Source organism: Macrobrachium nipponense, chromosome 41 (genome assembly GCF_015104395.2).
Source record: "Macrobrachium nipponense isolate FS-2020 chromosome 41, ASM1510439v2, whole genome shotgun sequence".
In the NCBI taxonomy this organism is placed as follows: domain Eukaryota; kingdom Metazoa; phylum Arthropoda; class Malacostraca; order Decapoda; family Palaemonidae; genus Macrobrachium; species Macrobrachium nipponense.
The window spans coordinates 36,306,924-36,325,979 of record NC_061102.1 but is presented as its reverse complement, the minus strand read 5'-3'; the positions used below and the strand labels follow the sequence as shown (position 1 = coordinate 36,325,979).

General features: G+C 42.3%; 1 protein-coding gene across 2 annotated transcripts in view; it reads right to left on the bottom strand.

Moving 5' to 3' along the window:
* Window positions 1-19,056, bottom strand: part of LOC135212692 (huntingtin-interacting protein 1-related protein-like) — a 233,418-nt gene that overhangs the window by 135,419 nt on the left and 78,943 nt on the right. For both annotated transcript variants that reach the window (XM_064246371.1, XM_064246370.1), the window contains exons 5-6: window positions 11,828-12,022; window positions 11,528-11,683 (exon numbers count right to left, since the gene is read on the bottom strand). In XM_064246371.1, the coding sequence (XP_064102441.1) occupies window positions 11,528-11,683; window positions 11,828-12,022 (351 nt within the window). The remainder of the gene's footprint in view (window positions 1-11,527; window positions 11,684-11,827; window positions 12,023-19,056) is intronic.

Here is a 19,056-nt window from a genome sequence, read left to right as displayed (position 1 = left end):
TGAGAGCTCAGGGAATCATGGTAGCGGCATACCAACTCGACGATTGGTTGATCTGGCCATCAACCAGTCGAGGAATGTCTCGAAGCTACCAAAAAAAAGGTAGTTCACTTTCTGGAACATCTGGGGTTCCAGATAAACAAAACGAAATCCAGACTTACTCCGGAATCTCATTTTCAGTGGCTAGGAATCCAAGGGGATTTGTCTTCCCACAATCTATCAATTCCAGTGGCCAAACGGAAGGAAATAGCAAAATCTGTCAGGCAATTCCTCAAATGCAAACAGACATCAAGAAGAAACCAGGAGAGAATCCTAGGGTCTCTTCAGTTTGCTTCGGTGACAGATATCCTTCTGAAAGCAAGGAAGGCTGAAAGATATAATCGAATTTGGCGGTCAAGAGCAAACTCCAAATATCGAGACAAGTTGTCAGTAATTCCACAGATCCTCCGCAACCAACTACGGCCTTGGTCAAAATAAAAAGTAAAGAACTTAGCCAAGAAGGTACCCCTTCAATATCCCCATCCCAGTGTTAACCATTCACACGGATGCTTCCCTGTCCGGGTGGGGAGGATACTCTCAGTTCAAACAGGTTCAGGGGACTTGGTCAGTTCAATTTCGCCAGTCCACATAAACGTGTTGGAAGCAATGGCAGTATTTCTTACTCGAAGAGACTGCTTCCCCCGAAGAAGTCTCATCTAAGGCTAGTTTTGGACAGTGCACAGTAGTAGTTCACTGCATCAACAGAGGAGGTCCAAATCCAAGCATGTGAACCATGTCATGATAGCCATCTTTGCATTAGCAAACAAACACAAATGGCATCTGTCTGCCACTCACCTGGCAGGAGTAAGAAATGTGATAGCAGACGCCCTGTCCCGGTCAGTTCCTCTTGGAATCAAAGTGGTCTCTGGACGTCGGGTCATTCCAGTGGGTAAGCCGGAGAGTCCCAGGTCTCCAAGTGGATCTCTTCGCCTCACAAGCGAACCACAAGCTCCCTTGCTATGTGGCCCCCAACCTGGACCCTCTGGCTTATGCCACGGACGCCCTGTCGTTGGATTGGAATCAGTGGAGGAGAATTTATGTTTTTCCTCCAGTGAATCTTCTCTTGAAGGTCCTGGACAAACTAAGGTCTTTCAATGGGATAGTAGCTCTGATTGCACCGGATTGGCCCAAGAGCAACTGGTATCCTCTTCTTTGGAATTGGGTCTCCGACCTCAACGGATCCCCAATCCCAAACTGTCACAATCAGTACAAATGAGGACTGTGTTCGCTTCCTCAAGAACTCTCCAGACCCTAACTTTATGGACTTCATGAAGTTTGCGGCTAATAAAGATGCTGACATTGATCCACAGAACATTCTCTTCCTAGAATCAGATAAGAGAGAGTCAACATTAGACAATATGACTCAGCTGTTAAAAAATTAGCATCTTTCCTGAGAGAATCGAACACCACAACCATGACAGTTAATTTGGCTATATCCTTTTTCAGATCCTTGTTTGAAAAAGGTTTAGCAGCTAGCACGATTACCACTCACAAATCGGCTTTGAAGAAAATCTTTCAAGTAGGTTTTCAGATAGATTTGACTGAATCTTATTTCACATCTATCCCTAAAGCCTGTGCTAGACTTAGACCTTCTCAGAGGCCTACTACAGTTTCATGGTTCTTAAATGATGTCCTCAAACTAGCTTCAGATACTGACAACTCATCTTGTACGTTCATTATGCTCCTGAGGAAGACATTATTCTTACTAAGCCTAGCCTCAGGAGCTAGAATTTCAGAACTGTCGGCTCTATCCAGGATGCGGGTCATGTGGAATTCCTTCCTCCATCAGGAGAAGTTCTACTTGCTCCGGATCGTAGCTTTTTAGCCAAAAATGAAGATCCTCTTGCAAGGTGGGCTCCTTGGAAGGTTATCCCACTTCCACAGGATCCTTCTCTCTGCCCAGTATCAACTCTTAGAGCCTTTCTTTCTCGTACTTCTTCTAGATCCTCAGGTGCTCTCTTTATGAGAGAAAAAGGTGGTACTTTATCAGTTAAAGGCATTAGACAGCAAATCCTTTACTTCATTAACAAGCCAACCCTGAGTCATTCCAAAAGCACATGATATCAGGGGAGTAGCCACCTCAATTAATTATTTCCAACATATGAACTTTGAGGATCTTAGGAAGTATACTGGATGGAAATCCCCGACAGTCTTTAAACGGCATTATTTAAAGTCCTTGGAATCTTTAAAGTTTTGTCAGCAGTAGCAGCGGGAAACATAGTTTCCCCTGATACTGTTTAGTAGTTGTAGTATTGATCCAGGTCTCCTTTCTACCTACTTCAACCAACATGCCTCAACCTATCGTCAGGCTACTCAACATCATAGCCTTAGCCGTTGTATCATATAGTGGATTGTCCCTTATTTTTTTGCTAGGGACAACCACCCTTGTACTGATATGTACTCCAGTGTTCCTACCCTTATTTTTATGCTAGGGTAGGACACAATATGTTTGTATATTCACCATTTTGTGTTTGTGATGATCTTCAGTTACAATGTGTTTGTATATATTTGGAATTAATTGTATTAATGATGGATTTGAGTGTACCTATCCTTATTTTTATGCTAGGGTAGGACACATGTATGTATATATTTTGTAATTGTATATTCTAATTAAGTAAATCCCAAATTTACCTTATTTTACATGCATATCTGTAATTTTTATTTATTTACCATTAAGTACTTTTAGTTTACTAACATTCTGTTATTTATTATTATAATAAGTTAGTTTAAGTGCTTAATTTGTATGCTGTATTTGATTTACTTATATTATATCCATCATTTTAAACTGTTTTTCATTATTTCCTTTTCCATCTTGTCTGTTTCTCTGGTACTCTTTCATAGGCCGACACGAGCTGAGCCCAGAAAAGGGATTTTTGACGAAGGAAAAAATCTATTTCTGGGTGATTGGCTCGTGTCGCCCTATGAAACCCCCCCCTTTTTTATGGTTTGTTTCCCCCCCCTTGCAGGACAAGATGTATTATGTTTTAATTAAGGATGACCGCTAGGGGCGCTGCTGTCCGTGGCGTCCTCTAGTTAGTAGTAGTAGAAGCTGCATCGCCCCGTTGGTATCAGCTCTCTCTTGGGGGGATTCTGGTAGGGAAGTTCTAATTGGTGTTTGGCTCGTGGTAGTGTTCCACACTCGCCCCTATATCATACCGACACTTCTTTTTAAGAGTGAGCGAGTCAGTTTTACTGATATTTTCTTAATTTTTGTTTTTTCTCTGGTAATTTTTAGGCTAATTTTACCTAGAAAGAATGATATTAAGGATACTTTCATAGGGCGACACGAGCCAATCACCCAGAAATAGATTTTTCCTTCGTCAAAATCCCTTTTGTAGGAAACTAAATTAAGTAGATGATGTACATCTTGGTTCCTCACCTGTTAGCAAAGTAGACTCTGTGATTACTGTCACTTAAGCCTGCTTCTGCTCAATCAGAGTTGCCAGCCAGGTGGAGACCTGTAGTGCTGGTGCGCTCTGGATGCTCTGTCAACGGGGACGTGACCACAACGTGACAAGACCATCGAACCATACAAATGAGGGCTATGAAGCAACTGACCACCACCTGACCAACTAGACAAAGACCCCCTAAAAGTTAACCTAAAGGATGGGAGATCTTCACACAAGAACTCACCAACAACCAAAAAACACAACATATTAAAAAACTAACCTAACTCCTAACTAAGGGATAGGGAAAGAGCTACCTCCAGCCCCCAAGACTGTGTCTGCAGAAACGTATGGCCCAAGAGAACTGCAGTCCTCGTAAATCGTTCTCACATTCCTTAAGTAATGTGAGGCGAAAACAGAATTGCTCCTCCAAAAGGTGCCATCAAGAATGTCCTTGATTGACATATTCTTTTGGAAGGCAAGAGAGGTAGCGACAGCTCTGACTTCGTGAGCTTTCACTCGCAAGAGGCTCAAATCAGTCTTCTGGCAAGATGAATGAGCCTCTTTAATGACGTCCCTCAGAAAGAAAGCAACAGCATTCTTAGACAAAGGTAATTCCGGTCTCTTCACAGAGCACCAGAGATTACCTGAGGGACTTCGTACCTCTTTCGTTCTATGAACATAGAGCTTGAGAGCCCTGACAGGGCACAGGACTCTCTCTGGTTCTTGGCCCACCAGATTCGACATACCCTTAATCTCGAAGCTCTTTGGCCAATAGTTAGACGGGTTCTCATTTTTAGCCAAGAAAGTTGGACTCAAAGAGCAGACAGCGTTGTCTCCTTTGAAGCCCACTAGGCTACTAAAAGCTTGGATTTCACTAACTCTCTTCGCCGTCGCCAGAGAAGTTAGGAAAAGAGCCTTCTTTGTCAAGTTCCGAAGAGACCCTGATTGAAGAGGCTCAAAAGGATATGACATCAAAAGCCTAAGAACTACGTCAAGGTTCCATGAAGGCAGCCTCGCCCGAGGAATCTTCGTGGTCTCGAATGATTTCAAGAGGTCGTGAAGATCCCTGTTGTCAGAAAGGTCCAGGCCTCTGTGCCTAAAAACTGCTGACAACATGCTCTTGTATCCCTTGATGGTCGGGACTGCCAATTTCTGCACGTTTCTAAGGAAAAGCAGAAAATCGGCTATCTGGCTCACAGAGGTCGAGGAAGAGGAAACTCCCTCCTTTCTACACCATGCCCTGAAGGAAGCCCACTTAGATTGGTAGACAGCTCTTGTAGAGGCTCTTCTTGCACTTGCGATTGCTTTCGCAGCTGCTTTCGAAAAACCTCTCGCTCTGGCCAACTTTTCGATAGTCTGAACGCAGTCAGACCCACAGCGGAGAGGTTTTGGTGATACCTTTCGAAGTGAGGCTGTTTGAGTAGATCTTTCCTCCAGGGCAACGTCCTTGGGAAGTCTACAAGGAAAGACATGACCTCTGTGAACCATTCTCTCGCTGGCCACATCGGGGCGATCAGGGTCAACCTTGTCCCTTCTGAAGCCGCAAACTTCCTCAAGACTTCCCCCATGATCTTGAATGGTGGGAAGGCATACAGGTCTAGGCCCGTCCAACTCCAGAGCAATGCGTCCACAGCGATTGCTCCTGGATCTAGGACCGGGGAGCAATACAGAGGAAGCCTCTTCGTCCTCGACGTCGTGAATAGGTCGACCAGAGGACGTCCCCACAACTTCCAAAGATCTTGACACATGTCTTTGTGCAAGATCCATTCTGTCGGCAGGATTTGGTCCTGTCGACTGAGAAGGTTCGCCCTGACGTTCTGCACTCCTGCTATGAATCTTGTCAGGATCGTGATCTTCCTCACCTTTGCCCACAGCAGAATCTCCTTTGCTAGGTGAAACAGAGTCCGGGAGTGTGTTCCTCCCTGATTCTTCAAATACGCGAGGGCTGTGGTGTCGTCTGAATTGACTTGTATAATTTTGTTTGTCAATTTCTCTTCGAAGAACTGCAGAGACAGGAAGATCGCTGCCAGTTCTTTGACATGGATGTGCCAGACTGCCTGTTCCCCTCTCCAGGAGCCTGGCACTTCTTCCCTTCCTAGTGTTGCTCCCCAGCCCGAAATGGAAGCGTCTGAAAACAACACTAGGTTGGGGCTCAGAAGATTTAGGGATAAAGCCCCTCCTGTAGCTTCTGAGGATCGAGCCACCACCTTAGATGGCTCTTCACCGACTCTGAGATCTTCAAGATCGCATTGAGATCGTCCTTGGCCTTCCATTCGTCCGCAAGGAAAAACTGGAGAGGCCTGAGGTGCAGTCTTCCCAAGGAAACAAACCTTTCCAGCGAGGAAATGGTGCCCAGCAGACTCATCCATTCCCTCGCCGAGCAAGTCTCTTTCCCCAAGAAGGCTGAGATTTTCTTTAAGCCTAGCCGCTGACGTTCCTGGGACAGAAACGCTCGAAAAGCCACTGAATCCATCTGAATCCCCACAAGCTACACGATTGGACTGTGTCGGGGTCAGATGCGACTTTCGAGGTGACAAGAAGTCCCAGGGACTTCGCTAAGGCTAATGTTAACTGAAGGTCCTTCAGACATTTTTCCTTCGACGACGCTCTGATAAGCCAATCGTCAAGGTAAAGGGAAACTCTTATCCCTGAAGAGTGTAGCCACCTCGCCACATTCTTCATAATGACGGTGAAAACCATCGGAGCCAAGCTCAAGCCGAAACAAAGGGCTTTGAACTGCCATACTTTGTTGCCTAAAACGAATCTTAGGTATTTTCTTGAAAGAGGGTGGATTGGAACGTAAAAAGTACGCGTCCTGCAGGTCTAAGGACACCATCCAGTCGCCCGGTCTCAAGGCTCCCAGAACAGACTGAGGCGTCTCCATCTTGAATTTGATCTTTTCTACAAAAAGATTGAGCCTGCTTACGTCTAGGACTGGACGCCAACCCGACAACTGCTTCGGTACTAGGAAAATCCTGTTGTAAAAACCTGGGGACCCCAGGTCCACGACTTGCTCCACCGCTCTTTTTTCGATCATTTGATCTAAAAGATCGAACAAAATCCGTTTCTTCTCTCCCTGATATGACGGAGAAAGGTCCCTGGGAGTCATGGAAAGAGGAGGAGGATCCAAAAAGGGGATCTTGTACCCTTGCTCCACGATCTTGAGGGACCAAGGGTCCGTATCTCTCTCTCTCCATGCTCCCGCAAAAAACTTCAGTCTGGCTCCGACTGGTGTCTGAAGGACATATTCTTCACTTTGATGGCTTGGGTTTGTAGGAAGCTCTTCCTTTTGCAAGCCCTCTCCCTCGAGGAGCTGCTCTCGAGGGAGGAGCCCCACGAAAGGGTTTAACCTTCTTAGGAGGTCGAACAAATGAAGTGGAAGGAACTGCTGGACGTCTCGAGGACTGAGCTAAGAGGTCCTGAGTAGCTTTCTCCTGCAAGCTACTTGCCAGGTCCTTGACCAAAGTCTGGGGGAAGAGATGGTTCGTAAGAGGCGAAAAGAGCAGTTCCGCTTTCTGAGCGGGAGTAACAGATCTAGCTGTGAAGTTACACAGCAGAGCTCTCTTCTTAAGAAAAGCAGTCCCAAAATGAGAAACAAGCTCTTCCGAACCATCCCTGACGGCCTTGTCCATGCACGATAGCACGCTGGACAGCTCCCACAAACTGAGAGAGTCCGGGCTTCTAGATTGCAGATCTAGAACTCCCAAGCACCAGTCCAAGAAGTTGAAGACTTCGAGAGTCCGTAGCAGTCCTTTCAAATGATGATCTGTCTCCGTAGGGGTCCAAGACACCTTGGCAGTGGATAAGAGGGACCTCCTCTGGGAATCCACTAAACTCGAGAAGTCCTATTGAGCTGACGAAGGGATCTTCACACCCACGTCTCCCTTGGTCTCGTACCAAATGCCCCCTTTTCCACTGAGTCTAGAGGGAGGAAGGGCGAAAGTTGACTTGCCCTGATCCTTCCTTCGATCCATCCAGTCCTGGAGTTTCTTGAAGGCTCTCTTGGTGGACAGCGAAGTCTTCATTTCCACGAACTCTGGGGTCTTACACGACTTGGAAGACGAAAACTGCGAGGGAGGAGACTTGGGAGCTGCAGGCTGAAACTTGTCCCCGAAGGACGAGCGCAACAGCCGCACAAGAACCTTGTAGTCCGAGACTGAAGACACAGAAGAAGGTTCCTCTTCCACCGAGTCTGCAGGACTACTCAACTCTCCTTCTTCCCTAATAGGAATAGGAGACCGCCCCTCCGGTGAGAGTCGTACCAGCAGGTCTGGCCTTGATCAAAGACCCCCGCTGCTTAGAAGCAGAAGCCTCATCTAGGCTACCATCCTTGCGACGATCCTTACAGCTCGAAGGAGGCAGAGCGTCTTGACGGCGATGAGCGTCCTTGACGACGACCGAGGCCGCCTTACTTCCAAGAGAAGCGTCCTTACGCTTCTTACACGATCGAGCAGAATTCAAAGAAAGCGTGTCTTTTCTAACATTAACGAGCTCCTTATAAGGAGACACGTCACTGCGAGCGTCCATACGAGCGTCCTGGTGCACGTCCTCTTCCTGCTCGGCGTCCTCCGAAGCGTCCTGCTCAGCGTCCTCAAAAGCGTCCTGAGCGTCCTCTCGAGTGTCTCGGCGAGCAGCCTGCCCATGACGTCGAGAGGGAACGAAAGCGTCCTGACGACCAGCTTTCTTAGCGGGCGAACGAGATCGGCGATTAACCGAAGGAGACGCAATCGGAGAAAGAGACGAACGCGGAGAGGGAGAAGGAGACTGCTTCGTCCTCTTGACAGGCAGCCTGACGTCCTTCCTCCGCTTAGGCTCGACTGCTGCTGGGCGAGTCCTCTGAGCCATCAGAGATGATAACTGGTCCTGAAGGGACAAAAGAATATTCTTCGTAGGCGAAGAACCAAAAGAAGGAGCAGGACTGATCCTGCGAGAAGACGAGGGGCGAGGGGACGCCTCCTTTCTTCTCACAGGTACAGCTACCTGCTTCTCCAAAGCGCGATTGTAGCGCATCTCAGCGTCATCTCCGGATGACATCCTACTTCTCTTCTGAGGCGGAAAAGCGTCATACGCATCCGGAGAAGAGCGCAACGAAACTGGCGAGACAGGATGTGAAGCGTCCTCACTATGAAACGTCCTTTTCAGAGGACGCAAGTCTCTCCGAGCGCTCCACCCCTTGCGCGGGAGGACGCCTCGGAGGACGAAAAACAGTCCTTAAGGATACACGCCCGTGCGCGCTCCTTGGCAGCCTGGGAACTTGCAACATGGCCTGCCGAAGGGACGCCAGATCGGTGGGGAGCCCCCGTAACCCTCTTGCGGCTTTCGACATATCCACTCCCTGATTCCTGGGAGTCCGATAGCGGTCTAGGTCTAGAGGCATTATGGGGCCGATCTGACGCCCCCTCCACAACAATAGGGGCAGGATCACACACTTTCATAGAGCCAGTTTCTAAGGCTTTCACTTACGATTCAAGAGTACGCAGAGACTCCAGAATCAGAGAAAGGGCATTATCTTCTCCAGACACAGAATCAGGGCCCGAAGGCAACAACACAGGTTTAGGAGATACAAATTCTACAGGTGTTAGCACAAGTGAAATGTTAGTTCCCTTACCTTTAGTAGAACCGCTCCTGGAGGAAGACCTCGTGATCCTATCGCGTTCCAATTTACGCCGATAGGAATCATACACCTTCCATCCATCATTGGTCAATCCTTCACATTCATTGCACCGATCATCCAATAAACATACATGCCCCCTACACCCCATACATACTGTGTGGGGATCTACCGATGATTTAGGTAGCCTCACCTTACAATCACTCTTCACACACACTCTGAAACTCACTGCACTTGATCCAGACATCACGTTTACAGAAAAGCCAATCCAAAATAAAAAAACAGTCCACTATTGTGTTTGCCAATCCAACAATCCAGAATCAATAACCAAAAGTCAATCCAGATACTTAAGTACGAGTCAATCCAAAAAATCCTAGGTGGAGGTACTGCAAACAGTTGTTTACAGCACCGGCGACAGAAAAAATATGAATAGAAAATGGGAATGGTTCCTGATATCCGCCTCCCAGCGGCGGGAATGGGTACTACCACCTGGCCGCCCACTGCGTGTGCCGCGAGTTTTGAAATTCTGTCGGACTTCAGAAAATACAGCTATATATATATCTGTCAGGTAAGTTGCATGAACAAAATGCATTTTAAGGCTTTGGTTGTCGGTAAGGGGAGCTTTAAAATAACATTACCATTACCGATACTTTCATGCGATGGAGTTTGTAGTAAGAAGCTGGAGTAGCCTGAGATGTGGGGGAGTGGTGGTGCCATATAAGAGTGATGGAGGGATTAGGCCGAAAAAAAAAATGCTTGCATTATTGAATCCTTTTCCCTACGTATCGGTGGTATTCACTGGACACCGATATTACAAAAAGTAAGCCTAACTGAATCTCCCATCTATCGAGGGTAGGTTTGCTTATTCATTAGGCTCATTCATTAGAAACCTATCAAAGATTTCAAGTGTAGACCTAGTAATGATTCCTGGTTCAACAATATCACGACGAGGCGCTAGAATTCAAAATTCACAAATGGATGTTGCTTTGCAACATTTACACTACTGTATTGTCTTGCTCTCTTTTGGTGCTTCAAGGAGTTCCACTTCTGGGACCATGTTATAAACTTTGATTTCTCTAAACAATTTGGTTCAACTATGTATGATTCTCTTTGGTAAATTAAGCTTTCTTGATCTCTCTAACAGGAACTTGCACCGAATGCACTGCAATAATTATCTCTCGCTCAGAGGGGGAGATTTCTTAGACTGATAAATGACACATTGACATTTGATTCCCATGCACATCACGACATCGAAAACAATAGTATGAGGTCGCATGGTTCACAATGTTAGGTTTTTTTTCATTTTTCATATTATTTTGTGAGTTTCCAATGTTTTCTACAAAATTTAACAAATGGAATCGTTCAACTACCTCCAACTTAATATTGAAATGATAATGTAAGGACTACGTTTGGGCGATACCACTAATGATAGGTGTCTCTTATCTACATTGTAGTAATGTAAATCAGTGGTTGTGATAGGAATTTTTTTATCACTTCGTTTCGTTCACCTAAATTTATGTTATGGAAAATAGTTTTACTAAATAACATAACATGATGTTCAACATCATTACATAAGATTTCTTCCATCTTTGTAAAGAAAAATAAATTAATAGGCATGCATCGTGTATCTGGCAGGTGAACAAAAAATTATGAAACTCTGCCATAACTAATTTGAGCGTGTGTACTATACCACCAAGACAAAATTCTTAATTGTCATATGACTGGACCAAAGTGTTTGTTCATCTACATACAAAATATATCTAATAATTCAAAAACTCTGCAAAATTCCTATGCAAATATATTTTTCAAATTTTATAAATTATTTCCAAGAACTCTTTAAAATTCTGCAACAGTATAAATAACCTATTAATGATTAATAATATATACTTTATGAGGGGTCTGAATCTCTGCAATTTCTAGCTACCACAGTGGCTGCTGGAGTCAAATTTCATGTAAATCAAGGGATGACAGTAGTACCATTCTAGATTTTTTAGCACTTACACTCTACTCAACACAACCATACAACTTACAACTGTCAAAAGTGCACTACAACTGGAACATATTGCATATATCCTCACCACCAATGCAGAGTAAATAAGCTGAAAAGTCACAAACAATTTGTTCTTCAACCTCAGCAAAGTGTAGTACCTGAATGAAATATTGAGGATTCCCTACAATATTTTTATTGAATCACTGAAATGAACTATCACATATTTTAAATGCTCCTCAAAGCATCAACTTAAGAAGACTTGTGGATCAAATTGTTATCAGGAAGTTTAACCAAACTACTCAGAAAAAGTATTTTAGCTGCTAATATTTCCTAACTGAAAATATCAACTATATAGCATTTAGGATACTATACGTACGTCTGATCATGGGAGTAAATAGATCCCATAAATATTCTAAAAGTCATAAAATAACTTTAAACTGAAAGGAAAAAGCATACACTAACCATACACACAATTCCTGCAAAAAAGATAGATAAACATACCTTTCGTGCATTTTCAGCTGAGCTCTGTTGCATTTGGGAGTCTTCTCTTAGCTGACTTTGCAGTCTTACAAGATTTGACGACAATTCCTCATTTCTACGTTGTGCTGCTGCATGTACCTCCCGTTCCGTAAGCAAAAGCTTGTCAAGTTCTGCTTTCTACAAGGAAGTATAATACATCCTACAATATACAAAACTTAACAGTCACTAAAATGTATTTGCACTCTTCTAAATTAAACCATTATGTAATATGATACAGACAAGCTTTAATTATCCACTAAACACAATTGCCCAAAACCTTACCCCTCTTATCAAATTTATGTGTTCATCTCGAAGTTTCTGGTATACGTCCTTCATCTTTAAAAACTTTTCCTCTGCCACTCGTCTCTTCAGTTCTTCATCAGCTAACCTTGTTACTGCTTCAGCACTAGCTGCTGCTGCTTCTACTTGAGCTAATACAGATTCTTTGCTCTGTCTCTCTGCAAGCAATTCACTGTCCTGTTAAGAAAAAATATAATGGTAACTTTAAAATCTGTACAAAAAAAAAACCTTTTGAATAAAGGAAGGCATATAATTCAAGAGTGAAATTATGATACAATACAACTGTAATGACAGCAATAAAATTACCATGTATGTGTTATATGCAATGTATATTATTTATGTAGAACTCGCTCTATTATTTACACAGTATCTATCCCTCATACAGTTACCCCTCTACTAACCCCATTTCCATTATGATAATATAAATGAACCTGTGTACTGTGTTCTTATCTTTAGTTCCATATAATAGTGCCATGTTTTTGTACGTACTGAAGGTACAGCTAGGCGCAGAATTGATGCTACATGACTGCATAGGATTTCATTCAACGTTCACTGACTGGTAACTAGCATGCTCCATATTCATCTATTACTTTAATGCAAAAACATAATTATTGCATACAATAAGGTCAAATGTGTTTCATAAGAGTGAAATCTATCATATACTAGTATTGCATACAATAAGGCCATAATGAGCTTTAAAAGAGTGAAATTATCAAATTGTATTTCAAAAATAAGAAAATATCACTTGTAGGCAAATTTCAGAAAAAACAGCTGCGCAACATTTTCAAAACTTTTGTCTACTCATCACCGATGCATTTGAAAAAGGCATCATTCAGCATTAGTCCAAATGCGCGAATTTTCCGCGAATAATGCTGGGAAACGTTCCCGAAAGAAATCCGCGAATGTGTGAGTCCGCGAATCCGGAGAACGCGAATACAGGGGGCCAACTGTACTGTCTTCTCCTTCCAATTTATTTTTACATACTTTGTTTTTCATGGTATTATCAAAATTATACACAAATTTATATTTACTTTCTTTCATTTTTGAAGTACTAATGTGTTTCATTTTAGGCATAAAAGGGAGGGCAACTATTTACTTGTTTTCTTTATTCCATGTACTCTCTACATTTGCTCTGTAAAAAATCTTCCTAGCTTTGTTGAGTGGCCTTTTTCTGAACCATTCCGGGTATGCTAATGCATCAAAGCTTTTATTAATGTAATTTATTTCTTGATCTATCTTACAAGGGTCACACGTTCTCATTGCCCTAAGAAATAAACCTATTGGAACACCTATTTCTATATCATGACTGTGGAAAGAGAAGAAATGAATATATGAGTTTGTGTGCGTAGGCTTTCTAAATGTACTGAATTTATATCCTGTTTCTTTTCGTTCTATCAGTATGTCTAAAAAGGGCCGCTTATTATAGTTACTTTTCTCTAAAGTGAATTGGATGTTATCAAATCTATTGAGTTCGTCTAGAAAAGTTTCTATTTATTTTCATCACCTAGCAGAATAGGAAAAATATCATCCACATATCTCCAGTAACATTCTCCAAAGTGAATTGGATGTTGGTGGAGATATGTGGTTGATATTTTTGCTATTCTGCTAGGTGATGAAAATAAATAGAAACTTTTCTAGACAAACTCAATAAGTTTGATAAAAACATCCAATTCACTTTAGAGAAAAGTAACAATAATAAACTGCCCTTTTTAGACATACTGATAGAAAGAAAAGAAACAGGATATGAATTCAGCACATATAGAAAGCCCACACACACAAAAACTCATATACATGGCAGTCCCCGGTTTACGACGGGGGTTCCGTTCTTGAGACGCGTCGTAAGCCGAAAATCGTCGTAAGCCGGAACGACGCTTGGAAATATGTCTTAAACTAACTAAAAAAGTTATAAAAACCTTACTTGTAATCCTTTGGTTACACTACATGTTTGTTCCTGTAGTTTTATGTCCAACCTGGAGTTATTTTCATAAAAGAATGCTGGTTCTTGAAGTAAAAACTATTGTAATCCTCTGGTGACACTACATTCTTGAAGTTTTATGTACAACCTGGAGTGATTTTGCCAAATCTTGAGGGCTACAAGAACAGCTGATTACTATTTATGTATCATATAGACTAATTAAAGTAAACGTATCTTTAAATAGGCTTATATATTAGTATCAACAAAACATTTCCTGCTATGAGTCAGAGGCCGTTTAATGAAACGAACACTTCTCTGTCCTATCTGTTCAGAAAATAAATGTTACGTCAATCCCCGAGACGGTGACCATTGTTGCCAAGGCGTCTCTCTCTCTCTCTCTCTCTCTGATCAAATTACACTGGAACTTTGACATACGATTGCCCTAATATACGAATGTTTTGAGATACAACAGAAAATTTGCGAAAATATAAGCTTTGATATACAACGAAACTATTTGAGATACGATTTTGCGATGAGTGTTAGTTGTAATAGGCGACCAATAAATGGCGTTCAGTCTGTTTGTTTGTTGGTGCTGCATGTTAACACGTCGTTGTTTAGTTCGTTGTATTTGCGCCTATTTTTCGTGTTATTTTGTCTATTTTATTATTAACCATGGGTCTCAAAGCTAAAGACAAAGCAGGTGATAGAAAAAACCCAAGAAAATGATTTCGATGGAAGCAAAACATGAAATTATAGCAAAGCATAAAATCTTCCAAAGGCATCACCATTATTTCTAAACTACAAACTGATTAAAATAAAAAAATAAAAATTAGTTTAGCAATGTTATTTCATTTGTGTTTATTACGTAGTTATTAGTGTACATACGTAAATAAAAAGAGAACAAATCGTTCCCTGCCACCCTTCCCTACCTCTTCCCCCTGCTGGCCTCACGTCATCTTTCGTTGTGGTAAGTAAAATTCCTTTCTTTTTTTTAATTGATTTTATTAACATTTATTATCATTTATCACATTGCTATGTTATTTTATCATTATGTGTGTTATTACTCGTTTATTTGTGTTATAAATTGTGATATATTATATGTAATTTAGCTGTGTTTAGGTGTGGTTTCATACCGCTAGAACGGATTAATACATATTACATTATTTTAAATGGGAAAAATGCTTTGAGATACAACTGTTTTGATATACGACGATGGTAACGGAACAAATTAAATTCGTATGTCAAGGTTCCAGTGTACTGGATAATGTCTCTCTTTGGATACTTCGATTTTGCCAAATCTTGAGGGCTACAAGAACAGTTGATTACTATTTACGTATCATATAGACTAATTAAAGTAAACGTATCTTTAAATAGGCTTATATTATTAGTATCAACAAAAACATTTACTGCCATGAGTCAGAGGCCGTTTAACGAAACGAACACTTCTCTGTCCTTACTCGGAGCGTCGGAAGACGCCCTCTCTCTCTCTCTCTCTCTCTCTCTCTCTCTCTCGTCCTCTCTCTCTCTCTCTCTCTCTCTCTCATTGTAATCTAACCAGAAACTTCGTTTTGTTATTATTACTGGAAACAGCAATGATTTTTTCATTATTTGAGCTTTTGGACTGTTATATGTAAACTTTGCGCACCGCAAGCTAGTATGTATTCATTCGCTCGGAAACTAGTTCCGCATATGAGGCGTCACTAAAAAACATAGAAAAATACGACATAAAAAGTGTCGAAAATCATCATAACCTCAAAATTTTTGTTGTAATCTAACCAGAAACATTTTTATATATACTGTGCTAAACTATAAAGGAGTTTTATCATAGTATGAGTTTTTTAAAAGCGTCAGTTAACTCGGAGCGTCGGAAGCGTCAGCGTCGTAACCTCGGAAACAAGCGTCGTAACCCAGGACGGATTTTTCCATTGAATATTTAAGAAAAAGCGTCGTAACCTCGGAACGTCGTAAGCCGGAACCGTCGTACCCGGGGACCGCCTGTATTCATTTCTTCTCTTTCCACAGTCATGAATGGAAATAGGTGTTCTAATAGGTTTATTTCTTAGGCAATGAGAACGTGACCCTTGTAAGATAGATCAAGAAATAATTACATTGATAAAAGCTTTGATGCATTAGCATACCCGGAATGGTTCAGAAAAAGGCCACTCAACAAAGCTAAGAAAATTTTTTACAGAGCAAATGTACAGAGTACATAGAAATATATACCTACAGCCAGAGAGAGAGAGAGAGAGAGAGAGAGAGAGAGAGAGAGAGAGAGAGAGAGAGAGGAGAGAGAGAGAGAGAGAGAGAGAGCATTGAATGGCAGCATCATATTATCTGACCATCAAGAATGAAACTTATATGATTATTCCCCTGAGACAGATATAAGGAAAATGAAGAGAGTAGAGATGAGAGATTGAGAAAAGAGAGAGAGACGAGAAAGAGGGAGAGAGGACAGAGAGAGATAGAGAGAGAGTATCCTATTTGTAAAAAAGTGTAATGGATAGATTAGTTGTATTACTTAAAAAATACTATTACATATGAACTTTTGTTAAAATGATATTGTTATGATACAATAAAGTTTTATACATACTTACCCTGGCAGATAGATACATTTAGCTATTACTCCGTTTTCGTACCTACCAGAAATTCGAAAATTTCACGCACAGTGGCAGTAGGTTTCAGGTGATCATCTACCCCCCCGCGCTGGGTGGCGGAATAGGAACCATACCCGTTTTCTAATTCATATTTTTTTCTTCCAGCTGTCTCTGAGGGGAGGCTGGGTGGGCCATTTACTTGTATATATCTGCCCCAGGTAAGTATGTATAAAACTTTATTGTATCTAACAATATCATTTTTATACATTCACTACCTGCCCCAGATATATAAACATAGCTGATTCACACATTGGTGGGGGAGGGTAAAAGACAGCTATTAATGAATAGACAGGCAAACAAACATACGTTGTAGGTAATAAATAAAAATAAAACCTTGGTTCCTATGTGTTTTAGACGAAGGGTCGACTTCCTAAGCTATTGCTAGTAGTCTGCTTCGTCTCAGAGCCTCAGCGAGGATGTGACCTATGGCAAGAGTTCTTGTAGATCTGCCAATGGGAGGGGTCTATCCACTTACTTGACAGAATCTAGTGGTCATTTGGCAATGGGTCTTATCCACTTACATGACAATACACCAATGCCTATTGGCATAATTTAAGGAGCACAACACCGATCCCGATCACCTGATCTAACACGAGGGTTTGTGCTAATTGAAAAGAGCTATCCCAAACTCATTCAAATAAACCCCAGAAAAAATAATACACTTATGTTTAAAAATTAAAAAAAAAAAAAAAAATTAAAAAAAAAAAAAAAAATTAATTCCACTAGTTAAAGGATCAGTGTCGGCTCCCTATCCCAGAGAACGCATCCGTGGACACGTATAACAAAGAGAGAAGGATCTCTCACAGGCCACTTGATCTCCTTCGTGTTTGCAAAGAGAAGTCAACACAGAGTTGCATCTCCCGTTATACAGCTAATATGACTCTCACGACATATTGTTATGGAAAGAACAAGAATTGTTTAAAAGCTCGCACTTCAAGCGCTTTTAATTCTTAGCTGTTTGAAGGAAACGTCAAGTTACTCAAGAAGTGCTTTAGAGATTCCACTCTTCCAAAGAAGACCAGGGCTTTCTTTGCAACAGATCTTTCTGGATGAAGCCCAGAGCCTGGCTTGCGACCTGGGCGGCGCCTCGCTGGCTGGCGCCCTCGCCCCTGGCGGCGCCTCGCGCCTGGCTGGAGCCTCGCGCCTGGCTGGCGTCTCGCGCCTGCCTGGGCGTCGCGCCCTGCCTGGCGTCTCGCGCCTGGCTGGCGCCTCGCGTCTGGCTGGGCTTTGCTTGCCTGGCGCGCGCCTGGCTGACTTCTCCCCACTTGCTGGAGATTCGAGCTTTTTGTTAAGAGTCTCGATGAAAACTGGCGATGTCCACCTCGGAACACTTATTTGCCTGATTTATTCGCCTCTAGCGCCATCTGCACCAGAATGGAGGCCTACTCCTTTCTCTCATCAGACAATGACAGTGTTTATTTGGGACTGTCTTGCTCTGGCGTTCTTTACACCTGTTTGGCATTTGGCGCCTGATTGGCGATACATTGTCCGAAAGTCTGAACATCCACAATCGTTTATCAGGAGAAAGGAAAAGGGTGGAAGAAATTCTTTCACTTTGAGCTTATGGCCTCTGCAAAAAACAAGGGGAGGTAATTTTAGTCGGCTACATCCAGTAGACGAATAGGAAATCTAATAGTCCGAGAGACCAGTCTTCTCCGAGGAGGATCATACTTGATACTTCAGTTGCTAACGAGCACTCTTCCTAAATGTTGACAGGTTCTCTCCGTTGCAAAATCTTCCCTATCCTTGCACGAACGGAGGGAAGAGCCTGGAAGTTTAATGAGACTTCTGAGCTGAAATTGGGAGGATTCCCGATTTCTAGCTCTTTAAATATATCTCTTCGAACCTTCTGGGAAGTAGTTTGAGCCCTCATTGTATTCCAAAGACTCTGTCAGCAAAACGTTTAAACCTATCTTTCTTTTGTAGATAACAACGTAAATACATGCCTGGACAACGAATCCTTTATCTGAAAGCGTTGATCCAGGAATAAAAGGTTTTTATAGTTCTTTTGCCAAACATTTACCATGCTGGCAGGAACCATTGCCGAGTCTTTCTAGAATTTGATCCAGATTCCAAGCCAAAATCTCACTCGTCCTTTTTTTGGTCGATTAGTACCAAGAGAAACATTGATGAGGAGCAGTCATCTGTCAGAAAACAGAATCTGAGGGCCCAAATAGGATCCCATGTAAAACTATAAGATCTCCAAGTTTGTCATATAGAGGTATTGTGTAAGATCCCGAAGATCTTAATGCTCTGCTATCTTCCAATTCCCTTTATAGAGACAGAGTATAGCCTTTTAACTGCGTTTCTTTGCTTTGATAGCAGATATATACAAAGGTAATTCTTCCCTCTGAAAGGGAAGAAAAAAAACCGCTAAGTGTGGTTCACAGAGTTATCGGAAAGAGGACAGTTTCCTCATTCCCTCAAGCCACGATCTGCAGTAATTATATATCTTATCCATGACTACTGTCATTTACCTTGAAACAATCTCTCATCCTGTCCACTTCTGGTCCGTCTGCACGCAGACAGACTCAGCGTGGAGAGGTTGTTAAGGTCCATTAAAATAGATGTTGAAAGAATATTCAGACTGTCTTGGAAAAGACTTCCAAAACCTGCTTGTGAGAAGAACGTGACCTCTGAGA